Source organism: Crocodylus siamensis, chromosome 7, assembly GCF_052110815.1.
Source record: "Crocodylus siamensis isolate JL-2025a chromosome 7, ASM5211081v1, whole genome shotgun sequence".
NCBI classification, from domain to species: domain Eukaryota; kingdom Metazoa; phylum Chordata; order Crocodylia; family Crocodylidae; genus Crocodylus; species Crocodylus siamensis.
This window is the reverse complement of record NC_143401.1, coordinates 16,526,204-16,553,484: the sequence shown is the minus strand read 5'-3', so window position 1 is coordinate 16,553,484 and position 27,281 is coordinate 16,526,204. Positions and strand designations below refer to the sequence as shown.

The 27,281-nt window shown below is 45.4% G+C and overlaps 1 protein-coding gene across 1 annotated transcript in view; it reads right to left on the bottom strand.

Moving 5' to 3' along the window:
* Window positions 1-24,572, bottom strand: part of STX12 (syntaxin 12) — a 30,263-nt gene extending 5,691 nt beyond the window's left edge. The window contains exons 1-5 of the mRNA XM_090057888.1: window positions 24,368-24,572; window positions 9,172-9,241; window positions 7,889-7,988; window positions 3,778-3,915; window positions 1,518-1,561 (exon numbers count right to left, since the gene is read on the bottom strand). Of these exons, the coding sequence (XP_089914014.1) occupies window positions 1,518-1,561; window positions 3,778-3,915; window positions 7,889-7,988; window positions 9,172-9,241; window positions 24,368-24,470 (455 nt within the window). The 5' untranslated portion in view covers window positions 24,471-24,572. The remainder of the gene's footprint in view (window positions 1-1,517; window positions 1,562-3,777; window positions 3,916-7,888; window positions 7,989-9,171; window positions 9,242-24,367) is intronic.
* Between the last annotated feature and the right edge of the window lie 2,709 nt (window positions 24,573-27,281).

Here is a 27,281-nt window from a genome sequence, read left to right as displayed (position 1 = left end):
ACTGCGTGCACCCCCAGGGGAGGCATGTGCCCCCTGAATCTGTGCATGGGGCAAGGGCGGATTGCCAATTGTTCGCTTGGGCAGGTCAGGTGGTGGTGGCTTTGAGGGGGGAGGGGAATGCAGTGAATTTTGGAGTGGTTATAGCCTCCCTTCCCAGCACTGCCACACCCTACCCGCCTGCCCCAAGCACAGCCACTGGGAAGAGACTGGAGCAGCCCTGGCCCCGAATGTGCAGTGGGCAGCTTACCTTCACCCTGTGCACAGATCAGGGGGCACATGCCACCACCATGCCTGCCTCAGGGGTGCGCACAGCAGCAGGACCCTCCCCCCCCACCAGACAAGCCACAGCTCTATCCTGTGCCCTGCCCCCTGCCCGGGCAGCCCCAACCCCAATCTCTCCCTCACTGTGGAGGCCTCGATTTATGGCCCCGCCACACCCATTCCCCCTCAATGGACTTACCAGCCAGATGTTGCTCTCCAAGCTGCTGGGCGGCATTCCTGGCCATGTGCATGTTGTGCAAGGGCGCATGCACATGGCATTTAAAAAAAATAGGCCACATCAGCCAAAAAAAGCCAATTGCCAATAACGTCAATTTTCCTTTTATTAGCACCAATATGACATGGACCAATGCACTGATGCACCTCTAGTCTTTATATATTGCTGCCTACAAGCACATCACTATTTACAGACTAAAAGGGTTCTGCAAGGATCTGGCTTCAAAAGGTACCCACTAACATCAGACATCAGAACTCTTGGTGCCTGTTAGTCTTGTGGTTCCCAACTTTTGCTAGCCCACAGGCAATGTCATACATTGCTTCATATATTCACTATATCCAGTCTAGGCACATAACATCACTTTGTGCATTTTGGCATTCTGAAGTTTTGAAACATATCTACTGAAGTATTCTTGAGACTTGTAATTGAGACATAGAATCCTGACCCAGTTTCCCAAAGCATTTCTCCTGGGGTGGAGAACCATGACAGCTTATTCCTAATAAAATCCTTCAATCCTAAAGATATTAAAAAAAATCCTGCATTGTACAAGCTATAGGCTAATTATGCTCAAGACAGCAACTATAGTACAAATATTAAAGTGTAGAAGGTCTCCAAGATGCATTAAAAGTAATTCCAACTGCCTGGTTACCTGTTTCTACTGGTATTCCCCACTCCTACCCATGCCTGTAGTTGGTCCCTAATCCCTTGTTTAAGATTAACATGTTGCTTATGAGACTCTGACATTACTTACAGCCAAAGAAAAATAAGACTAAGGTCATGAAGAGCAATTTAGTCCTGAAATAGTTAATATGTTGATATCCAGGTTGCAAAGGTCTGAGGTATAAAAGTTTACCACATTCAGTAGAATATTATGTGATGCATTACAGCTGCTGTAAAAATTGGATTGCCTTATCTCTAGGTGTTGATTTCAATTATGGTGCATTATGGGGCTTACTCTAGCACCTTTTTAATTACAAACAGAAGTGATAAAGTGTATCGCCAGAGCGTGAGTACTTGTTACCTATCAAATGAGACCAGCTGCTCCTCTCTGTGTTGCTCATCTGCCTAGAAGAAAAGGAATGGGTCATTAATATTACAGACCATAGATACTAGGGCTATGCGAAATGTCGCCAGGTGTTTTGTTTCAAAACTGTTTTGACACGTTTTGAGCTTGAAACAGCAAAATTGAAACAAAACAAGAGGCTTTGAAACAGCTTTGAAACAAAACGAGGGCACTTGAACATTTTGAGTTTTGAAGCTGGGTTTACTTGGCTTCAGCGCCGGTCCCAGGTGGCAGCAGCAGCAGCTACCTCCTCTCATCTGGCATGCATATCTAGGGGCCCACACCCCCAGGAGGGCTGTGGGGCTGAGCTGGACTCCTCCCGGAGGTGCTAACCCCTGGATCCATGCGCTGGATGAGAGAAGGCTGCTGCCTGGGACCAGCAGCAGCAATCTTCCCTGGCACTGGGTGCAGGCTGTGCCCAGTGCTGGTCCCAGGTGGCAGCAGCAGCCTTCTCTCATCCAGCGTGCAGATCTGGCGACCTGCACTCCTGGGAGGAGTCTGGCACAGCCCCACTGCCCTCCTGGGAGTGCGGGCCCCTGGATCTGCCTGCCAGCTGAGAGGAGGCTGCCACTGCTGGCAAGTGGTCAGGAGTTGTGTTTTGAAGAGTTTGAGGTACAGTTTCCCAGAAACCTCTGCACCGATCTCTTTTAAACTTTGCAGGCTTCATGTCTTCAGAAGGGGCTACCATCCCTGCAATTTTCATCCACATCAGGCAAGAAATGACAAAGTTTTAGGCATTTTCATGATTCCCCATTATAGTCTATGGGCAAAATGTCGTAACACGTTGAAACAGCGAAAGTTTCAACAAAACAAAACAAAAAACCAAAATGGGACAGTGCTTTGAAACAAAACTAAACACTTGTCCCTTCAAAATGGTGAAACGAATGTCGAAACTAAACGATGGTGTTTCGCACAGCCCTAATAGAAACCACAGACCAAACCAACAATAGCAAGGTAGGACTCTTCCTATGTGAAGCTAAAGACCCTTGTCACGATGGTCTGAATCCCTTTAGCCGACTGTATTTGTAACTGCTTGTCAATCCATTTCTCCATGTACATAAGGAAGTCCCATCCATGCATAATGGAAGATTATAGATATCAGCAAAGGAAAAGATCCAAGTATATATTCCAAAGGTATTGGTGCAAAGCAGGAAAGAGATTGAAAATGCTTTGATCATCCAGAATTATTACAACTGCTTCTTAATAAATCCAAGGATTACCATAGACCAGGGATCTGCACTGTTTTTGGGCAGAGTGCCAAAAACACCCGCAACCTTGATCTGTAAAATGCTGCCATGCCAGAGGCACATGGCAGGGGAGCTGCTAGGACCCTGATCCTTATTGTGGCAGTGCAACCCCAGCCCCTTCCTTGCCATTTGCCTGGAAGCACACGTGCATCCGTCACTGGCAACAAGTGGGGCCAGGAGTCTGCAGATGCCAGTGCAGCTGCTTACAGCTTCCATGCCACCTGCTGTGAGCAGCCCAAGCTCTGTGGCAGGCAGCAGGGGCCTGCCCAGAGCCCAGGCTGGCTGTGGCAGGTAGCCTGCAAGTTGCAAGCAGTTGCACTGAGGTATGTGGCACTCCTGCCTGGTTCACTGCTGGCAGTGCAGGCATACCTCAGAGCAGATGGCAGGGGAGATGCAGGGGATCCAATTCTTGTAGTGGCAGCAGAGCCCCAGCTCCTTCCCTGCTATCTGCTCCAAAGTGCACATGCCAAGCAAAATGCCTCCATATGCCATGCTCTGGCACACGTGCTGGGGGTTGCTAACCCCTGCTATAGACAGAATAAGTAGAACAAGTTCTAATCAGCCTCAGAGGGAGGAAACTTGAAATGGTATTGAGGCAGTAACAGGATATAAAGGTCTTGGGGGAAGAACAAGAAGCTTGGAGCTCTACAGGCAGGTACCAATACATACCATAATGGACAGTATTGTTTCAGACCTAAGTGAGTATGGTTCCCCCCCTCCAGCTCCCAAAACATATTTTCATCTTTCTGGCTTTCCGCCTCCACTAACATAGGCAAGCATGACATCAAAACACAAGCAGCCAGCACTGCAAGTGCTTCAGAATATAGAAAGCACCAAGGCCTCACCTGCACACTTTGGGGCCATAGCAAAATAGTTATGAAGTCTGTAGACAAGTATACAAGATCAAGATGCCTCAATAAAGATTTCAGAACTCATCAGAATTATTAGAGAACTTCTTTCAAGACACTTACTGAGAGACGAGAGCCAGCTCTTGCCCGGGCTACAGTCTCCTTCTCCTTCTCTGACACTCTTCTCTGTACTGCTTGGAAGTTATTTAAAGCTGCAGAGAAGTCATTCATTAAACGTTCCTTCTGAAGTTTCTGTTGACGCTAAAGAATTGAAGAGAAACAAACAAATGGTTCAAATGTTTACAATTCACTAACATTATAATTCAATGTCCCTCAGCAGTACAATGAGTTGCAACAGACCTCTGATACCAGCGTTCAAAAATGTTCAGGAGGAGACTATTTAGTCATCCAATCTATCTGCACAATAAAGATAATTTCTATAGTAGGGTTATTTTGTTTGTTTCAGTCTAGTTTTCAGTCTAAATTAATGAAGCTTCCTATGCTTTTCTGAAGATGAACTGTGAAGTACTAGATTCTAGCAGTTTATTTCACCTAGTTACATCATCTAATCATCATCATTATGTTAATATAACTGTCTCTCCTGCCCCCTTCAAGTCTTAGTCAAGGTAGGAATCTGTAACCCCAGCCTTCTCTTGTCAAATTACTACCTTCAGCTTTAAGAATAAAGGGAGATTGGAGAAAAAAACCTCAACAATTCATGTAGAGAACTACAGCAGCCAAAACAGTGTTTCAGAGTTATAGAACTGTCTGGGACTGTCAACAGCAACTACCTCCATGCTCCATCATGCGATTTTGTTGTGCATGGCGTTACTTGTGACTGTACTACCTTGCAAGGCTGCTTCTAGTTTGATGTTATAATTACCTCCTCAGTATTAGTGCTTCCCAGGTTGGTTTTAGCCTGTTCCCTCCCCTTTCTAGCCCCCCACATCCTAATACATTAGCTTCTGAATTACTTCTGATCTCACTGGGGTTGGAACTCTTGCCCTTCAGATTTTTTATTTATATATGATGGCACAGCTCATGAAAATTACATACTTTCTTTTCCAGCATGTCAAGGATATGAACCAATATTAGGGCTAACAAATGGCACTGTCTGTAACCAAAATTATAATCCTTCAACCAGTTCTTGGTCATACTATTTTAAAAGGAGTGTTGAAATATGAATAAGTTTTCAGTTCAAGTTTTATATAGTTGTCCACTGTCCTACTGTTTTACTTGTGGCAAGCTAGGGTACCATGCCTTGCAGTTGTGTAATAGAGTTGATGATATAGTTTTAATAATAGGTTAGACAAGGATTTGTATAGGATGGTTTGGACAGGGATGATCTTGCCTTAAGCAAGGGGTTGGATTAGATGAACTCTAGAAGTCCCTTCCAGCCCTATTTTTCTATGATTATCATGCATTTGATACTCTAGCATAAGTATAATGCAGCCTGTTAAAAAATAATCAGGAATTTCCCCTTCTCAGCTATTTGACTTCTGCAGCATTTCTTTTGGACGAGATCTGCAATATGAGGATCCAGCCTTCTGTGAACTTTGGGGTAGATTGGTACAATTTGGTTGATTTCACCAGCCACAGCCATGAATGAATGAAGGAAGAAGCAAGACAAGGATTTTTTTTCTACTAGAGAGACATTGAAAGGCAAGCGCTTATCTAAACTGTAGAGAAGAGGGAAATTGCAGCTGTTCTTACTGGCACTTAAGCTTTTGAACAGTAGACTAGGCAACATATACAACTCCAACTTCATTGCAGGCTATCACACAAAGCATTTAAGAGGATGAAAGGTAAGATCATCTCCATTGATTGTGTCATATATCTATGGGAAAAACTGCCCTGGAGGGTTATGTCACACAAGCTAGGCTTAAAATTGCTTCCTTTGTAGCTGAATTTGGCAAAGGGGGAGGGGGAAGAGAAGAAAAACAAGGGTTTGTGATTTAATGGTTATGTTTTCAAGATTCGCCTTCCTAGTTGCCATAGAGAGGTCACCTCTTTCGTTTAATATCCACACACTTTGTTTATGTATTAGCTGACCAAGACATTGGAGCAAGAGCCATCAGACACTCAGAGACTCTTCACTACTTTCCATATGGGGAAAGCAAAATATTTACTTTGAATGCTACAGGTGTAAAGAGCTTTGACACTAGCCAACAAGGGTTTTACAATATTGTATTTCAGTATGAATTTATACTACCTTTAAATTTGACTTTTCCTCTTGGTCAGACTTGTCATATAGCAGATTATTCAAGTTGCTAAATAACAGCTCTTAATAAACACCTATTTGCATTTTAATGTTATAGTACTACCCATCCAAAGATTACCATAATGACATTAATGAGTTTCTTCACCTAGCAGCTCTGCTACTTCCTGGTAAAAAGTTGGTGGGACTTGAAGTTGGAACACACAATTTTTCCTTCAGCTGCATTAGTTTGGTTTCAGGACCAGCATCCATGGCTTCTACAGCCAAACTAGTGGTCTGCAAAGCTGGCTGGGTTACATAGCAAAAGCTTCCTAGTTCTCACCTACTGAACTGCATTCAAACAGCAACCGATAACTTCTATGGGAAAATATTAGGAATGCCATGTAGGTAGTTGCTGTAATTGCCATAGGAATGCTATGTTGATTAATGGGAGAAACACTGTATCCCATTGTACACAAAGGGAGAAGCACATTACACACAAGTAAAAAGTGGTCTGTGCTGGGAGGGAGAACAACCCTGTACTACTGGTCTGAGTTCCATCTTTCCTTCTCAATGCAGAGGGTAAAGGCAGGGTCAGAAGCATTCCTTGAAGATAGCTCACAATCTGGAATTCATTTTTATTTTAAACAAGCAGTAAAGTTGTCTGCTCATTTGTTTTACTCAGTCATTTCCATTTTGGAATCTGTAAAAGCAGGACTGTTTTAACAAGTATTAGTCCCTACTTCTTCTAAAAAGGATAAGAGCCTGCGTTTGAAGGAACATCCCTGTTTTATGTAATTCAGAAGGCAGGCAGCAAAGAGTTCCCGTTCTGTTCTCCTTATGCAATCTATAAGATACAATAGCATGTTTTTATATTGAGCTGCATCAAGAAGCAGAAGTGTTCATTAGATGCCTGTAATTAAATCTAAATTCCCTTAAGCCTCATCACATGCTTAGTATATGGGAAACATGACTCTTGTTAAAAAGTAGAATGTATACTGCATTTCTTACAGTAAGCAGTCAGCCTACAAGGCCTACAGCCTTAAGTGTTCGCTTGTGTATGAGCACTCTGCACATAGATATAGAAATCATATGTATAGATCTATTCTTTAGGGATGCAACAGCCTGAAATTATTGTCTTCTCAAATTATAAGCCTTTCTTATTAAAAAAACCCCAAAAACCCCCACAACCCCGCCCCCAGATTCAGATGTGGAAGGCACACTGGATACCTGCAAGTCCTGAAGAATGATCCTGAGAAAACCAGAGTACTTTTTATACAAAACAAACAAACAAAAAACTATATGCTTTTCCATAACCTGCTAAGCAAGACCTACTCTCACATTAATAAGGATGATATAAAATGGAACACCGTGGTTGTCCTGAATAAAAAGTCAGAATCAGAACTTAAGAGATTCAAGACTTTTACCACCATTAATTCTACTAGACAGAGCCGCTTCTCAGGATGCTAAGCAGACCAAAAAAATCCTCTAATTTGCAAAAAGATGTCATGGTTTACATCAATGGAGGCCAACTTTTCGGGCAGGTGTGCTACAAATTAGCCTCACATTCCCAGAGTGCCACTCTGATCCCTTTTCCTTACCACTATGAGGCTGGCTTCCTCTGCAATCTGCTGTTGTGCTGCCTGTTCCCTTCCCAATTTGCTATGTGCCACATCCAAAGGCTGCCAGTGCCATTTACGGCACTTGTGCCACAGGCTGGCCCCCTCTGGCTTACACTATGCTGTGAAACATGACATAACTCTAAAAAGAGTGAAGTGGTCAAATCAAACGAAGTACAGAAACCTGTGCCAGCGTATAGCTTAAACTTACGTTTTACAAACTTGCAAGTGACATGGTGCAATAAGGATTCTGAGCTTCATTTGCCATTTAAAGCACCATAAGTTTGCCATCTTTAAAAGCCATCCTACCAGAGGACCTATATTTTCTGGTTCTTGTCATGAAAAAGCAGGTTACCAGGTTTCTTAACAGAATAAGAACACTTGCCTTCCATTCCACTAAAACTAGATGCATACAAACCTGTTCAGAGGCAGATAACGGAAGTGGCAAAGAACCCAGCTCTTTGAGGTACTCATTTGTCTCCTTGGCAAGCCGATTTGCAGAATGCTGTAGCTGTTGTCTAGAACAACAACAGATTCTTATGTAATTGCTCTGAATTGCAATGAAGAGTCTTGTTTTCAAACAATTTACATTAGAAGCAGCAGGAGTTTCATGATCACACACAATTGTTTAAACTGTTTCTGTTACTTTATCCTAAAGATACTCTCAGTGTGACATCTAGCTATACACACACACAAAACATTTGAAGTAGCATATCTTGTATGCACTTAAATGTAACATTAGGTTCTATATCTCTTTCACTCCCCCTTTTAAATCATCTTAAAGTGATTGCTAAATTGTTTTCTCTCTTTCTTGTTGCCCTGAAACAAAATCTGTGGAAGCAAGAGATACTACAATCAAGTCTGCAGAATTTCTGTTTCTTCAAACTTTCTATTTGCCACTGGAAAGAGCATTTTTAGACAAAAGTGCAAGTTTTTAAATTAATGACATACCCACAATCAACAACACAAGGAAGTTGTACAAGTTATTACATATGCAGAAGGTGAACTATGTGGTGGACAAGAGTACTTAAATAGGAAGGATAGAAATATTAAAATAATTGCAGATTTAATGAAGGGCTGACTCCTGATCACAGTCTCATACATCTCATTTGCGATCTTTCAGTCAGTTTTAACACAGGCAAGTGTTCATATAAGCAGACTTGAATAAAAACAAGATTCTTCCCCAGACAGAAGACCCAAATAAAACACTGAGGGTGCCTATACACATGCTTCAACACGTTCCAGTTAGAATGTGTCAGAGCAGACTTAATTGAGTCTGGAGGGTTTTAGTAAGAGGGTTTTAGTAAGAGTGCTCCAGCAGTGTGCTGCAGCGTCTTGTGTATTCAGCATCCCATGTTTCAAAATAGTGGTGGAGGCGCTTTAACTAAAGCTCATCAAACCAGCTTTAGTTAGAGTGCCCTTGTGGCCACTTTGAAATGTGGGACACTGAATATACAAGATGCTGTGGCTATTTAAAATCCTGCCCCCCAGCATGTATAGGCACCCCCAAGTTTTCAATATCTAAGTACACCTTTTTGGTAACACTACTGTCAAAGTTATCTAGCAAAGTTGTATTTCCCAATGATGCTCAGTATAGCTTTTTACTCCAGACACTGTTAAGACTAGTGAGAAGAAAACCAATCACACCTAACTTTCTATCATTTTAATTCACACTGAAGTGTTTACTTAATTAATACTCACAGATTTTCCTGCAGTTTGCTGGAGTCCTGTTTGGTTCCTAGCTGGCTCATCAAATTCTTTATCTGAGCAGCTGAGCGGGGGGGAAGTTTACAATGGATTAATTATTTTTGTAAAACAATATGGTTTTAAAGTCATTACGTTCCTTTTTGTTAGGTTTTCTTAAATCACATCCCCTCTCCCATAGGGATATTGCCAAAGTTTTGCTTAATTAAGGCTGAAAAATTATTTAAGCAAATGCTTACATATTTCACCCTAAATGCTTTCTACATTAGTCTTATTTCAAAAACTTGGCAAGTGGCTAATTAAAATAAAAAGGTATTATCAGTTTGGAAATTACACTTCAGAATTTAGCTACTTTTTATAACAACCCAGTATTGCTGTTAGAGATGCAGAAATTTCCTAATTTTATTTATTTTGGACAGTTTTCACATTATGAAGAAACAGGACTATATATTTGTGGGATATAAATAGGAAAACGCACTCAGATAAGAGCGGCAAAAGCATAATTGTGAAATCTAAGGCAGACATATTATATAAAACAAACTTATGGGACATTGAGAAGTTTCCAAGTTCACCATGTACCTTTATGAACCATGTAAAGTTACAACTCAACTAGCACCCCACTTCCCACCTCCGCTAGGCCAATTTTGGAGTAAAGAAATGGAAGTTGCTCCTAAATAGTTATGTTTACATTTAAAAAAAACAAACCAACCCCACACACAACTTCAGAGCTTGTCGAATAAGGGAAGCTCAATTTTCGGATTCCCAAAAGCAGATCCTGGGAAACTTCATTACGCATTTTGTCTGTGACGTCATCACTGAGATAAGGTGGGTCATCACTGGGAGGAGTTCAAAAGCATATTTATACTAGTGGTTCTCAACCTTTTTTAGATTTGCTTATATCTAAAAAATGTCAGCTCTTAGTTTTTATTTATTTTGTGACTATAGGAAAAAATGATGATGATCATGATAATAAAAATAAAGCAGATTTTCTGTTGCAAACAACTTAGACCCTCAACAGGTCAAGTTATTAATTCTACGGATTCCTAGAAATCTCTGGGTTCATCTTCTAAATCATGTTTGCATACCTCACAGCGTACAGTTTGCATACCTAACATTATACAGAATTGTGGAGCACCTTTGAAAGGATCAAGGCATTCCAGGGTCCTGCATCACCCTGGTTGGAATCGCTGGTTTATACTCTTGTCAGCAGCATAGGGACACAGCTGGGCACCAAGGACACAGCAGCAGCAGTGACTTCCAGTTGCTGCCAAGATTATGACCATGCTTGTAACTGGAGCTAGGCTGTTCTCACTGGTGGCAGATGACACAACAAAAAGTGATGGTCTCAAGTTGCAGCAAGGAAAGTTTAGGTTGGATATTAGGGAAAAGATTCTCAATAGGAGGGTGGTGAAGCACTGAAACAGGTTACCTAGAGAGGTGGTGGAATCTCCATCCTGGGAGGGGGTTTAAGGCCCAGCTCGACAAAGCACTGGCTGGAATGATCTTTTTGGGGATGGTCCTGCTTTAAGCAGGAGGTTGAACTAGATGACCTCCTGAGGTCCCTTTCAACCCTAACTTTCTACAATTCTATCATAGTGTGCATTAAAAAGATGGCCGAAAAGCATGTAATGCAGTAATGGCTCAGTTAATAGACAGTGATGCCTTTAGTAATGACATATAGGATGTCAGAATAGGATGTGGGCCTGGATAGTTCAGTTGGTAGAGCATCACACTTTTACACCAGGAAAATCTTCTTCACAGTCAGGATGTCCAGGCTGTAAAATTAACTCCCTCCAGAGGTAGTGCACCAATGACACGGCTCGGAGCACCCCCAGCCAGGTCATGAGGCGCTACAGGGAGTTGGGAGTGGGGCTTAGGGGTCTGGGAGCTCAGGTGGTGTTTTCGTCGATCCTCCCAGTCTCGGGCTATGGGCTGAGGAGGGAGAGGAGGATCCACGCAGTGAACCAAAGACTGCGGCGCTGGTGTTATCGGGAAGGCTTTGGCTTCCATGACCACAGCCCGCTCTTTGGAGAGAGAGGCAGCGAGCTGCTGGGAAGAGATGGCCTCCACCTCTCTCCCCTGGGGAGAAGGCTCTTCTCAGCCAGGCTGGCTGACCTGTTCCACCAGGCTTTAAACTAAGCCCGCTGGGGGACGGGGGGACTACTGCACCTGCTGGCCCGCTGAACGGCCCTTGCAAAGCCAGCGGACCAAGGCACTTAAGGGAGCCCACCCCTGCCCCAGCCCTGGCACAATCTGTGGGCAAGGCAAGAGCCCCCAAGGGCACACTTGCCTGCCTGTACACTAATGCCAGGAGCCTGGGTAACAAGCAGGACGAGCTCGTCCTCCTGCTCAGTGCAAAGAAATATAATGTCATTGGGATAACGGAGACCTGGTGGGACTCCACCCATGACTGGACCACGGGTATAGAGGGCTATACCCTATACAGGAGGGATCGTGTTGACAAAAGCGGCGGGGCTGTAGCTCTCTATGTGAAGGAAAGCTACATGTCCCTGCAAGCTGATGTTGGCGACTGGCATGGACAGCTAGAGACCCTCTGGGTAAAAATTCGTGGGGAATTCGGCACAGGGGACACAACAGTGGGAGTCTACTACAGACCTCCCACTCAAAGTCCTGAGCTTGACCAGGAGTTCGCCTGGGAACTGACTGAGGCCGCTTGCTCCAGGACCTTGGTTGTCATGGGTGACTTCAATTACCCGGACATCTCGTGGGAAGATCACTCAGCTAAATCTGAGCAGGCGCAAAGCTTTCTCTCGTGCGTGGATGACCTCTACCTGACTCAAGAAGTCTATGGGCCAACGAGAGGCAAAGCGCTGCTTGACCTGGTACTGGCTACGGGGGACGACCTAATCGGCGACCTAGTGATTGATGGGAAGTTGGGTGACAGCGACCACGAGCTGATCACCTTCACCATCCGCCGTAAAGCTGGCAAGTCAGTCAGCAACGCAGAAGTCCTTGACTTCAGAAAAGCCGACTTTGACAAGCTCAAGAGGCTAGTCAGTCAGGCCCTCAGGGACCATGACCCCAGGGAGATGGGAGTTCAAGAAGAGTGGTTGCTTCTGAAGGAAGCGATCCTCGATGCACAAGCTAAATCTATTCCAACACGGAGGAAAGGCAGCAAGAAGGCACACCAGCCCCCCTGGCTCTCCAGAGACCTAGCGGACCTACTGTGGCTAAAAAGGAAAGCCTACAAAGGATGAAGGACGTGCTGGTCCGGTCCTGCAGGGACCAAACCAGGAAAGCCAAGGCTGCAACCAAACTCCAACTAGCTTCAGGCATCAAGGACAACAAAAAGTCCTTTTTTCAGATATGTGGGGAGCCGGAGGAAAAGCAAGGGCAACACTGGACCCCTGCTAAACCAGATGGGGCAACTGACAACTGACGCCCAGGAAAAAGCCAACCTATTAAATAGGTACTTTGCATCAGTCTTTCATCAGTCCCATGGGACGCCCATGCCTGCTATGGGACAGGGAGATCCGGGTGGTGGGGATCCCTTACCCTCCATAAATGCTGACCTCGTGAAGGAACAGCTTGAGAAGCTGGATACCTTCAAGTCAGCCGGCCCTGACAATCTGCACCCCAGGGTACTCAAGGAGCTGGCGAGCGTCATAGCCCAGCCCCTGGCACGGATCTTTGAAAACTCCTGGCGCTCTGGTATAGTGCCCGAAGACTGGAAGAAGGCCAATGTGGTGCCGATCTTCAAGAAAGGGAGGAGAGTGGATCTGGCTAACTACAGGCCCATTAGCCTGGCTTCTATCCTGGGGAAGATCTTAGAAAAGTTTATTAAGGAGGCCATCCTTAATGGACTGGCCCAGGCTAACATTCTAAGGGACAGCCAGCACGGGTTTGTTGCGGGTAGGTCTTGTTTGACCAATCTCATTTCCTTCTATGACCAGGTGACCTATCACCTGGACAAGGGAGAAGAGATTGATGTCATATATCTTGACTTCAAAAAAGCCTTTGATCTGGTAGCCCATGATCACCTCTTGGCCAAACTGCCCAGTTGTGGCCTTGGCTCCACCACGATCCGCTGGCTGGGAAATTGGCTTCGTGGTCGGACCCAGAGGGTTGTGATTGATGGCAGTCACTCATCACGGTGCCCTGTGACCAGTGGGGTCCCTCAAGGCTCTGTCCTGGGACCCATACTGTTCAACATCTTCATTAACGATGTGGACATTGGAGTCAGGAGTGGACTAGCCAAGTTCGCCGATGACACCAAACTTTGGGGCAAAGCATCCACGCCAGAAGATAGGTGGGTGATCCAGGCTGACCTGGACAAGCTCAGCAAATGGGCAGATGAGAACCTGATGGTGTTTAACACCGAAAAATGCAAGGTTCTCCACCTTGGGAGGAAAAACCTGCAGCACCCTTATAGGCTCGGCAGTGCTACGTTGGATAGCACTACAGAAGAAAAAGACTTGGGGGTCATCATTGACCACAAGATGAACATGAGCCTGCAATGCGATGCTGCGGCTAGTAAGGTGACTAAAATGCTGGCGTGCATCCATAGATGCTTCTCGAGCAAATCCCGGGACGTCATTCTCCCCTTGTACTCGGCCTTGGTGAGGCCACAGCTGGAGTACTGCGTCCAGTTTTGGGCTCCACAATTCAAAAAGGATGTGGAGAAGCTTGAGAGAGTCCAAAGGAGAGCCACGCGCATGATCAGAGGTCAGGAAAACAGATCTTACGATGACAGGCTGAGAGCCATGGGACTCTTTAGCCTGGAAAAGCGCAGGCTCAGGGGTGATCTGATGGCCACCTATAAGTTTATCAGGGGTGACCACCAGGATCTGGGGGAACGTCTGTTCACCAGAGCGCCCCAAGGGATGACGAGGTCGAACGGTCACAAACTCCTGCAAGACCGTTTCAGGCTGGACATAAGGAAGAATTTCTTTACTGTCCGAGCCCCCAAGGTCTGGAACAGTCTGCCAGCGGAGGTGGTTCAAGCACCTACATTGAGCACCTTCAAGAGTAAATTGGATGCTTATCTTGCTGGGATCCTATGAGCCCAGCTGACTTCTTGCCCTTTGGCCAGGGGGCTGGACTCGATGATCTCCCGAGGTCCCTTCCAGCCCTAATGTCTATGAAATCTATAAAGTCTATGAAATTAAGGAGGAAAAAATAAATCTCTTCACATCCTTCTTGATGCAACACGAAGCAAAAGGCCATTTGAATAGCTCCACTCTTATAGCTCAAACTTTCAAAATTGTACTCAACTTCAGATTGCAAACATTTTCATGCAGACACCGTTTCCAAATTCAGGCAATTCATGGCACATCAGGGCCTGATCTGGATGCCTACACATAGCAATATTCTTTCAAGTAATGGTTTGCTTAAATCATAGGTTTGTTATCATTTGCATGATACGCTAGTTCTCATGGTGTTACTTATAAAGATGCCCCGGCAACTTGCTATTTCATAAGCAGGTATCTGGGTTTTGTGTTTCCTGCAGAAAAAATGGGAAAAAATGTATATTCTCCCTTTTAAAGATGAAAAATGCAGATTTTTCATTTTAATGGAGAAACACGCAGATTTTCCACTTTTGCAAAGAGCACTCTGCAGGCTGGCAGTTCCAGCCTGCAAGGGGCTGGGGGGAGCAGGAAGAGGGCGGTCAGGTATGGGGTACCATGTGCTTACTCACATATACACATGGCCACCAAGCAGCCTGGATAGTAGCTTCAGCAGGTAAGCCTGGCAAGGGGGATGGGGAGATTGAGGCCCCATAGGGAGGGAGATGGGCAGGACTGGGGCTGCTGCCCAGCTAGGGTGGTATGTAGGGCTTGGAGCCCAGGGCCCGAATGTGCAGCCACAGGGCCCCGGTGGAAAGTGGGACAGAGCAGCTCATCTGGGGGCAGGGGAAATGGGGCTGGCTTCCCACTGCTGTGCATGCTCCCAGAGGTAGCAGGGGGCATATGCCCCCAGATCTGTGCACGGGGCAGAGGCTCGGGCAGGCTGCCCACTGGGGGCTCGGGCTCTCTGCCCAGCTGCCTTCCTGCCATGGCTTCTGCAACCCAGCGGGCAGGACCTGGCGCAGCAGGACACGGTGGGGCCAGGCAGGGAAGCTCCTTGCTGCTGCAAATCCCGCACTGCCCTGGCGAGGCAAGCTGTTTGCATGGCAGCAGCGGGGGTGGTGGCGTGGAGTTGTGCCCTGCACTGCTGTTCGGAAAGCAGGGGCTGCCTCACCATGGTGGCATGGAGCTCCCAGTGGCAACAGTGAACTTTCCCACCAATTCCCCTCTGCCCTGCCATAGCAGGCCCTGTTCAGTGGGCTGCAGAAGTCCTGGGGAGAGGGCAGCAGGGCAGGGAGCCCAAGCCCACAGCAGGCACCCCACATCTGCCCCTTACCATGGGTTCCACTCAGGGTGTGCCACTTATGGGGAAGGGGAGCATGGCTACATGTTTTGATCTGCTGCAGGAGCTGCTGCCTCCCACAGGGCTCACATGCTGCTGTGGGGGCAGGGGGCTATGGATCCAGGTCTCTGGCCTCAGTCCTGGCAGCAGGGCTGGGGGGAGCTGTGGGTGTGGAGTGAGGGGCCAGAACCCATGTCCTGGTGGGCAAAGGAGGCAGGGGGAGCTCTGATTTGTCATGATAAAAACCCCAAATCTAATACTACAATTTATAGGTACTTAGAATTTATTTTGTTATAGTGAGCAAAGCACTGGTGGGCTTCCAAATTGTTTTAATATTGTAACTATATCAATAACACACTGTGTTCAACTGATACATATACATATAGTGGTATTTTAGTTTAATCATGGATTTTGGTTTTTAAAATCATAGAATTTGTGTTTTTTTAATCAGAGAATTTGCAATTTTAAACACAGAAAACCAGGATTCCTGTAAGAAATGGAACAAAGGAAGCATAATAGGAGATCAGAAAGGTTTAGGGCTTCGATGCTTCTCCCTCTTGGACCCCCGTGGAAGCTGCTCTATTTTGTTTTATATTTATACACTAATAATTGAACTAAGGATTCTCCAGGGTTTTTTTTGGTTGATGACAAAAGTTGAGCAAGTTCCTGTTCTTATTTTGATGAGTAGCATAAAGATCCTGTGTCAACTAAAGAGTACCACTGGTCAATGACCTCTACAAGAAAGAGAACCTGAGTTCATAAAAGAGGGAAGTCAGAGGCTGACGCAAGGAAATTCCACAAAAACAAGGTCTGTTGCAGAAGTTCAGAATAGATTACTTAGCAGAAAGCCAGAGAACCAGGGTGTTGTCATAGGCAGATAGAGCCCAGGTTTCAGCTAAACCTACATCGTCACAACTACATGAATGGATTAATCTGACAAAACAAGTAAAAAAAAGAAGGGCCAAGTTGCAAGGTGAACTGCCACATCTGGTAGACCTTGTTCACAAAGCTTTGCCTATTTACTTAAGGATACTTGAGGATATTTCTAGCTTCCACGTAAAACCTTTTGAAAGGTCATTTATATGACTCTCCTGCAAGGCGCATGCAATTTTACTGTACTCCAATAAGTTATTTACTTCTGAATGTTAATGAGTAGCTTGTGATGGTTCAGGACGGAGAAAGCAAGTGGTTGAGAAATGTCAGTACCATTTATTTACATTCTACTCCGTAAAATGTTGATAAGAGGGCTAAGAAAATCTACTAATAAGTTTAAGTTCTTGCCAAGTTCAAGTCAACCTTCAAAAAAATTCCAGATATAGCAACTATTAGACCTGTACGAGTTGGCAGCAATCTAATCTGGCTTCAGATCTGGCCGCAATCCGACCCAGAGCTCTGGGCCAGGTTTTCACGTTGAACCGGCTGAAGTGGCGCCGAAGCTTTGGAGCCACTGTGGAGATCCAGCCATAGGGTATAATGGGGAATCAATGAAATATCTATAACTTTGTTGTTTTTTGTCTGATTTAGATGAAACATGCAGGGATGGTATCCTCTGCTGAGAGCATGAAACATGCCAAGTTTTAAGAAGATCGGTGCAGGGGTTTTAGAGGAACTGTACCCCAGATTCTTGAAAGCCAAACTCATGTCACGTCTATGTATTATAACACAGGGGTTCAAAACTGCTGGGCTGGTAGCTCTTACTGAGGACACCAAGCCTGCCAAGTTTCAAGGAGATGGGTGCAGGGGTTTGCAGGGAACTGCACCTCAAGCTGCAGACAAGCAAAACTCATGCCATGGGTGATACTATGTGTGTTATGGCGCAGCAGGGTGACAGCTGCAGGGATGGTGGCCCCTGCTGAGGCCACGGCGCCTGCCAGCTGTCAAGGAGATCGGTGCAGGGGGAGCCTGGGGCCCAGCACCCCTAGCTGCTGACAGGCAAAACTCATGCCAAGACTGTGTCTCTTTTGGGGCAGTTGATTGTGTGTATTCATTCTTTCCTCTCCTTAGCCTGGTTTTGTAGGTGCTAATAGATGCTCGTTAAGTCATTACATAGTTGCTAGATCCTGTGTATTGAGCTGGACCCTGAGTGAATCATGATTGACTGATGGGTAACTGGTAACACAGCAGCTTAGCAACCAGGCCTGCAGAACTGTCTCCCCTCCCCGCCCCAAGACAGTCCCACAAGCACCCAGGCACAAATTTTGCTTGTCCACAGCTTGAGGGGCAGTTCCCCCAAACCCCTGCACTAATCTTCTTGAAACTTGGCAGGTTTCATCCTCTCTGCAGTCTACCAGCCCTGAAAAATTTATCCAAAAATCGGCGAAAAAAATAACATAGTTATAGATATTTTATTGTTTCCCCATTATACCCTATGGCCGGATCTCTGAGGCAGCTCTGAAGCTGTTCGGGAGCTCCGAACCGCTTCGGGAAACCTAACGAGGCCAGCACTTCGACCCGGATGTGCTGCTTCGGACCCCAAAGCATCCAAAGCTTCTCCAGATCCAAAGTTCTATCTGAAGCCTCACACAGCCCTAGTCACCATTATCAGATTCATGCAAGATGAAAACGACAGTGGTAACCTTTTGACTTTTCACTTGTACCAAGTACCATATTTTCTCACATACAACATGCCCCAGTATAATATCTGAAAGGCAGAATGGGGTGGGGGTGGAGATGTTTCTGCATAAAGCAGGGACAGACCCTAATCTTCAGCTAAATCACCTTCCTTTTCCTACCTAAATAAAGCTGATATAAGAGAAGAGTTGCAAACAGACAGCAAAATTACCCAGAGAATGGTTAGCTTGATTTGTGGAACACCAAGACAGTTAAAAAGGAAGAGGCTATTGTTAATGAAGAACAATGAGGCATTGAGCCAACTAACTCTCTCAGCTACAGCTGCTGCATTGTAGACAGGAATCAAAGCAGGGTGCTTCTATTCCCATCAAAATCAGCTTCCCTGCTTAATGTACAGACCCCAATTTCAGGGGGTTAATTTTTGTGGAAAAAGGTATGTGTTGTATGTAAGAAAATATGGTAGCCTGACATGCTTTGGTATCGACTAAGGACACAATCCAATGTAATTCTAGCAAATGACACAGGAGCAGAGCTGACCTGAGCAGGGTGTGGGGCAAATCAGCCCATGCCAGGCCCTGCCTCTGCTCAGTTCCAGGCCCCAGACCTGAAGAAGCTATCGCTGCCAGCATCAACGGGGGGGGGGCCTAGGGAGTGGCTGGACATTGCTGCTGCTCTGCCCAGCTCCATGCCACCGCTGCTCTGCTCTACTTCATGGGGCCTCCCGAAGCGGAAGGCCGGGGCAGTCACCCCCCCACGGGAGATTTATCTGGAGTTCTGATACTGTCAGGAGAAATAAGCCAGCCTAGGGGGAGGGATGGTGGGGGAAGATCTCAATAGCCGCAATCAAGAATCCTGCATACACTTTCCTCAGCCTGGCAGTAGGTAGCTTCTGTTACCGTAAGTGTTTTGAAAGTGCATCTATGAGAGTAAGATTCAATTGAAAGTTCTTGGTTGTGAACCTATAACCAAGCCATATTTCTTTCTTTACAAAAGAAACTAATGACAGAAGTGTCCAATTTAATCTAACATTGGCTCTCACAAAAGTACCTGAATATTCAGTACAAGTTTAAAAGTTCAAGTTTTTTTCCCATGTTATCTTACCCAAGATGTGGGGCAGAAAATTTTCCAGTGCTTTATTTTTCTAAAAATTGATTGTTTCATAAAATTCATTAGTAACAATGAATGGGTGCCAATACAATATTAGGCAAGCTTACCAGTTTCAAAGTTGTAATTAATGTTTTTCAAGTGATTATCCCTAGGAAGTGTGCCCAAGAGTACAAATTTGTTTTATTGCTTTGTAAACATGAGGGTAAATAGACTCACATAATAATCCAACCCAAAAATCAAGTTATGAAATCATTTAATTGGCTGCGCAGGTCAAATCAAAACAAAAGCCAAAATTTTTATTTCATCTCAAACTGCAAATGAAACAAAACCAAAACTAAAACTGTGATTAATTTTTGTTTCACTTTCAGTTCAGCAAACAGAGCAGCATCTCATTTCTTTTCTTGAGTTGGGGAAGTTGGAAGTGCTTGCATAAGATCTGCTAGTTTTTTAGTGCTTTTGGTTTGAAATAGTCACAATAATGCCCAATCAGAAAAAAAAACTAGTGTGTGGCATCATTATAGTAAAGTCCAAGCCACTGAAGGAAGGAAGAAAGTTGGTAGATGTTGTATTATTAGCATGCTCCTGCCCACAATATTTACAAGAATGAAGAAACATTTACTGACATGTAGAAACTGTCCTGAAAGAGTACAACCCATATACAGAAAGCTAATACAACAAAGAGGTGGAACAACATCTGAGAAAAGTCTGCTTCAGGAATCCTATGCAAGTAAACAAATTACTAATGTTAAACAACACATAGTATAGACTACCACCTATCTTAAAATATTATAATTTTAAAAGTTGCTAATGCAACTCTGGACTATTATTTATTTAAAATATTTGTATCCTGCTTTTCTGCTTGCACTAAGCACCCAAAGTGGCTTAGGCTTAATAATTTTTTTCTTAATTACATAATAGATAAATAGTTCGCTATTTCAACCCACCAGAGCGAGCTTAGTCCTATGGCCTATGGCAGAAGCCAGACTATGCTTCCCTTTGGCTTTGCAGTCCCAGGGCAACTGGGCAGCAAGGTGAGCAGCAGAGTGTTTTTTCTGGCAAGGAAGGGGGAAGCAAGCTCCCTGGTGCTTCTCCTTCTTCTGATAGATGAGGCCAGACTAAAATAGGCCAAAATAAAAATCTTTCCCCCTTTTTGTTGCAGGAACTTGGTAGCTCAAATGAAATAGCAGATTTGCAAAAATTGGAAAAAGTGAAAATGTTTAGCTGCCAGGACTGGGGGGAAATGAAGCAGGATCCTTGCTTTCAAGATTGTCACCAGATATGAGACCCACCATAAGTAACTGTTTAAGACAGTCAAGCTTTTTAATTAAGCTTTGTGGAGAAAGTGTAAAAAAAAAAAGATAAAGGAAAAACAGATGAGACGTTAGCTCAAGCTATATTTGCAAGTGGTACACCTCTTCCCATAACTGAAAATCAATACTGGAAGGAACATTACAAATTAATTCACCCATCATATAAGATACTGTCATGTTATTGGTTAACACATTCTCTCTTAGATAGTGAGTATGACAGAGTTCAAACAATGGTTATTCAGAGAATTGGTCAAGCAGAATCACTGACTCTTGTGTCACATGGATGGACTGATATACAAGGAAATCCTTTATTGAACATTATGTTAGCAACACCTGAACCAATACTCCTGAAAGCAATTGCTACCAAATCTTCTAGTCATACAGGTGAATACATAACTAAATTACTGAGTGAAGAGATTGGAAGTGCAGGTCCCTCCAGGGTACAAGCCTGTGTAACTGATAATATGAATAATATGAAAGCTGCATGGCAAATATTAAAGGCAAAGCATCCTCATTTAATAGTACTTGGCTGTCTTGTTCAATCTTTTGGCAAAGGACACATTAAGTGTAGATACAATGAAGACAATATTGACAAACTGCAAAGCGATTGTGAAGGTATTCAATAATCATCATGTTGCTAATCAGACTCTGAAGAAATTACAGAAAGAGAAGCAGGGGAAGGAAAGTGCACTTTTATTGCCAGGAGAAACTAGACGGTGTTCGGCTACAAAGTGTTTACATAGTTTGCTGTGCACGAAGAACTGTTTGCAGCATGCTTCAATAGATGACAGTATCCTAGATGAATCCCGTGAAAATTTGGAAGCAGATACTCGACAACAATGTGTTTTGGTTTCGAGTTCAAGGAGCGTTCAGTTTGCTACTACCAGTCTCAGTGGCTATCAAGAAATGTGAAGGAGATGCACCAAGTCTTTCAAATATTTCAGAGATATTCAGACAACTGAGTGAAAATCTAATTGAGCTTTTGCCTTCTTCACCTCTATCCAAAACAGGAGTAGTAGTAAAACAAATGTTTACTAAGAGATCTGAGTTTTGCTCTCATCCAGTTCATCTGGCAGCAAACCTTTTGGATCCTCAACACAGAGGACAGCATTTATCAAAAAATGAATTATCTACTGCTCTCAATAAAATTATGGAAGTAGCAAAGAATGTCCCCAATATCGATGAAATGACAATGTTTGTCATCATGGCTAAGTACCATGCAAAAGAAAAACTTTGGAGCAAAGACATCACTTGGAAGGCAGCACAGAATACATCTCCTCTCACATGGTGGAAGGGATACTGTAACACCCGACTGTCGTCCAGGATTGCTCTAAGGATCCTAAGCATTCCACCAACAGCAGCTTCTTGTGAACGGAACTGGAAGGCTTTCAGCTCAATCAAGACAAAAAAAAGGAATACACTAACAAACAAATGCACTGCTAAGCTTGTTTCTATTTCTCAAAATCGCTTGCTTCTGGAGAATCAGTCAGAAGCACAATTAGTGAAGAAGATGTAGTGTGATAAGTCATCCTTGCCCATAGACTCATTGATAAAACCACCATTTAGCAAAAGAGAATGTAGTTCAAGTAGTTTTGAAACAGATTTGCCTCAATAAGTAAGTAGTGCAAGTGAGTCTACAGATAGTGAGATTGAAACTGGATGAGTCACAATTACCTCAGTGGAAGAAAATTAAACTGTTGAAGTAGATGAGTGGACAACTACGGCACATCATGCATGCACAGTTCTTTGGGTGTGCTAAAATTAGTGCGTCAACAGTTTTCAGAGCTTTCATTTTTTTCTAAATTTAAACAAACAATGTAAGGGAAGTCCATGCTATTGTGTATTGTCTTTACATGTTTACAAGTATTCCAATAAAAATAATTTCTTTCCACATAAAGCTTTGAATTTGTTTGAATATAACATTTAAACCACATTAAGTATGCTGTATTTAATTTTTTTTCCTAATCAAATATTTCAGTTCAAATACTTGTGGCTATTGGGACATAAAATTAACATGGGAAATTAACATGGGGGTACTTTTTTAGTTTTGTTTACTAAAACAAATCAAATAAATATGCTAAAATCAGATCATGCTCTACTTAGGGCATTGAAAAATTTTCCAATTCAAAATTTTCTGAAAAACCTACATCTCTGGATTCTACCCTGCTAGAATCCAATAAATGCCAGATGCCCCTAAGCATTTTAGAGATTTGGTGAGCTCATGAATAGATGCATTTTCTTTTACACTTTACTTCATAAATGAGCAACCATAGGAGCTTGAGAATGAGAGTTTTTGTGTTATAATGTACGTTATGCCCCACAGGATCACCATGATCTTGTGTTCAACATCTGACATCCCATCTATTAGCTACCAGTTCAGGCAGCTGCTCCCCTTTCCCATTCCACAGAGAGAGAAACTGGGATTTCTGCTTGTGACATTACAAGTCAGGTTCACCAGTAAGCATTTTCTTCCATAATGGACTTCCTGTTTCTACAGTCAAAGAAGGCAGCTGCTATTTGCTACAGGAGAGATCAAAGAGCTGTTTAAAAAGAGCACCCACAAAGCTTACAAGCCAAGTGGGACAGATAACACAGGTTAGAAATGTCACTGGTCTCAAAACAATATGAAGTCTAGCTGCATTGCTTATGCACTGGGGTAGCTCTGAAAGCCACATAGGGCAAGTACACTCAAAGGTGAAATGCAAGTAGAGATGGAAGGCATGACATAAAAGAAAGGCGGCTCCAAGTCAAAAAGGTCAGGAAATGCAAAGACGATAACATGAAAACAAGGGGAAAAAAGAATCATAGAAGCAGGGCTGGAAGAACTCTCAGGAGGTCTGGTCAACTCTCCCAATCAAGGTATGATCGCCCTTATTTAACCATCCTACAAAAGTGTCTGTGTAAACTGTGCTTAAAAACTGCATAAACAACTACACACAAAACCCCCAAGAACACCCTAAGTGGCCACAGTGGGGCACTGGCAATTTCCTGCCACTTCACAGACAGGCCTATTTGTTGCATACCAGGAGCTGCGGACCTGGCCCAAGCAGAAACAGTGGCCCCTCTAACATCAGAGCTACTTGTTCAACTCTAAAAGAAAGTGTGGGCCTAGCCCACCAGGTCACTCATTGGCCTCCCTGAGGTAGGGAGGCCACAGGAAAAGTGACAACAGAATTTGTGGGACAAAGAATGAAAAAAACAGGGACAGGATTTCAGGTGAGAGGTTCAAATTAAGCGCGCCAAGTGGGGACACCGAGCAGAGCACACTCTCAAGGAGCAAGCAGACATTGCCCAGGGGTACTCTGGGGAGCGGATGAGGGAAAGAAAAAGGGCCCTCCCGGCCACAGCCTCCTTCCTGGTCAAGCACATGGCTAGCCTGGGCAGAAGGTGGTTGACCAGGAGGTCCAGGGACTGGGTGGGGCCACGGACAGGGAGAGTGTAGATAAAAAGGCGGGGGGAACCTCAATAAGAGGCTGGGCTGGGTCCGCGTGCGCCAGGATCCCCCTCTGTGCACAAAGGGGGAAGTCAACAGAGGCATCCACGAAAGGCGCCGGTGGCATGAGGATGACAGTGGAGCACTTCCTAATATCAGACGAGCTAATGAATGGGAACAACAGCGCTCGGGACACGGACACGCTGCAAAACCAGGCAACCACCCTGACGACGAACACCGGAGATACCCAAGGAGGAGGACCGTGCCCCCCCCCTGCACAACTGCCTGATTTGACCCGGGGCCGGCTCCTCCTTGGCCCCACCTGCGTTGGGCGGCCTGGGCCTGAGGGGAGGGGCTGGACCCTGAGGCCAGGAAACCCGGAGGAGGGGCGGGGGGCACTCACTGCATTGCGCGATGCGCTGCACGTTGGCGCTGCAGGTCTGGATAATGCCGCCGAAGTCGCGGGGCGGCCCCAGCGTGGGACGAGGGGCGCGCGGGCCCGACATGGCGGCGCCGGACGAGCTGCAGCCGCTGGAGCACTCGGGCCGGAGCCGGGACAGCGCCGCGGGGCCAGGCGCATGCGCTATGCGGGAAGCCACCCCGGCCGGGCCCAGCCCCGCCCCCGCCGCCAACGCGCCGGAAGCGGCGGGAACCATGGCAACGAGGGACGCGCGGCGCCGCGCACGTGTTCTCCTGCGCTCCGGCCCCGCGCGGCGCCTCGTCCTCATCTCCCGCCACGGACCCCGTGTCGACAATCGAGGTGGTGTGAGTACTGCGCTGCATTGCCTGTCCTGATTACGTGACTGTCAGCTCGACTGTCAACGCTGCTTTCGTTCCTTTAAATCATTCATTTCTATCTGCACCAGCCTCAAACTCATCTGAAATGGCATGGTAGCTGTGGAGGCCAATGTCAGTGTCCGTTGCTGGGACAAGGCTCCGCGGAATCGCACAAACCTGTTACAGCCCGAACGAGGAGCGGGTGGGTGCAGGCCCCGATTCTGCAAACACGTCGGCGGCTCCGGGCACGCGAATAGCCTCGACTGACTTCAAGCAAAAACTAGTCACTCAATCACACATTTTCTAAAGTGGTGAATCGGGGGTCCTGGTTTTCTCTGTTTAAATGGCCGAAATTCTCCGGTTACAACCTCTGTATCACTGTTTTTTCGTGATTAAAATGAAAGGCCGCTATGTATACACAGGTATCAGTTGAATGCAATATTTTATTGATGTATTTGCAATTTTAAAGCAATTTGGAAGTTTACCTTTATCATCATAATACAATGACTTCTAAATATCTATACACTTTAGCATTTGCTTCTGGTTTTCTTTTTCTTTTTTTATCATGGAAAATCAGAGCTTTCCCTGCCCTCTTCACTCACCAGGACCTGGGTCCAGCTGCAGCTGTCCCTTCCCCTCCCCCCCCGCCGCTGCTTTGTGTCACTGAGCAGCAGTGATATGCTGGTGTCCCTCACTCCCAAACCACAGCCTCTGAATCTCCCCAGCCCCACTGATGCCCCTCCCAACTTGCTGCCCCCCAGTGTGGGGGCAGGTGTAGGACAGGGTGGGATGCCTGACCATAGGCAATGCCATAGGCAACTTGTTAGAAGGGTAAGGGGGGCAGCATGCCCACTCTTAGATTTGTGTGCCCACAGCGGGGCGTGGGGCTGTAGCCTGGCCAGACTAGCACAGGCAGGAGCTGCCAGCACAAGAGGGCAGAGCAGGACGGTGAGACTTATTGCCGCTGCCACCAGGACTGCTGCATTGGCAGCAGTGCAAGGAGTAGCAGATCAGAGGTGGGATGGGGAGTGGGACTGCTGCCCTCACCTCCTCCTGCCGCCACCGGCTCATGTGCTGGGCCATGGGTCTACCCCACCACCATGGTCCAGCTGCCACTACCACTCCCCTCAGGCTTCCTGTGCTGCCCCTCTCCCCATGTCCCCTCCTGGATAGAGCCATGGCTCAGCACAGGAGTGGCTGGTGGCAGGAGGAGGTCAGGGCAACGCAGCCCCGACCATGCGTTACTCCTCACACTGCTGGCAGCATGGCTGGTGGAGGGTTTATGGTGGTAGCAGCAGTGAGTCTTGCTGCCCTGTTTGACACTCCCACACTGGGTCTCACCCGCTGGGCCATGGAGGCGACTCCTGCCCATGCCAGTTCAACCAGGCTGTAGTCCTGTGCCTGCTGTGGGTACACAAATCTTGGGGGGCACATGCCCCCCCCCACCCCACTGGCACATCACCTATGCGTCCCTGCCCCCTCACACCTTGCCTATGCTCCCCAAAATTGACTTAGCTGTGGGAGCTGATCGCTACCATGATGCCTGGCTGCCATGTCCATGTGTCCGCATGCACATGCATGTGGCATCCCCTGCCTGTGATCGCCCTTCTCCTGTTCCCCTCAGCCCCAAGCAGCCCCTTGCAAGGGAAACCCACTGTTTCCCATGTTTTTTGCCTTTATAGGAGAAAATCCTCCTTTTCCCACAGTAAACAGAAAACACAGATCCCTGCTGATAATCATGAAAAACTGTTCAGATTTACATGACATGAACAGAGAGCTAGACATAAGACTTAGAATCATAGAAAGTTAGCACTGGAAGGGACCTCAGGAGGTCACATCTAGTCCAACCCCGTACTCAAAGCAGGACCATCCCCAACTAGATCATTCCAGCCAGGGGTTTGTCTAGCTGAGTCTTGAAAACCTCCAAGGATGGAGATTGCACCACCTCTCTGGGTAACCTGTTTCAGCATTTTACTACCCTCCTAGTGAGAAAATTCTACCTAATATCTAACTTAAACTTCTGCTGCTGCAACTTGAGACCATTGCTCCTTGTTCTGTCATCTGTCACCACTGAAAACAGTCTAGCTTCATCCTCTGTTGAACCCCACTTCAGGTAGGTGAAGGCTGCTATTAAATCCCCTCTCAGTCTTCTCCTCTATAGACTAAATATGAACATTTTTATATACATAAGCCAAGTGTGCATTTAGGCACCAGCATTTAATGATTTCAGACTTTGGAGCATAAGCCTTCTTGACTTCACATGGCAAACCCTGATGTATTAGTCTAATCTTGGTAAAGCATTTAAATTCCTTTGATTTGTGCAAGTTCAGTAGATCAAAAGGGCTACCTGCTTACCAATTTTGGCTTGTTTACACAGTAAAGATGTTGGTGGAGCCCCAAACTCACCTATATCATTGAAATATGAAATACCTTAGTAGGAAGAAATCAAATTCTATTAATTAATGAATACAGGTTTCCCTCGCTTTATGGTTCTGTATGTGCGAATTTGTGCTTATGCAATGACCCTTTTTATACCAAAA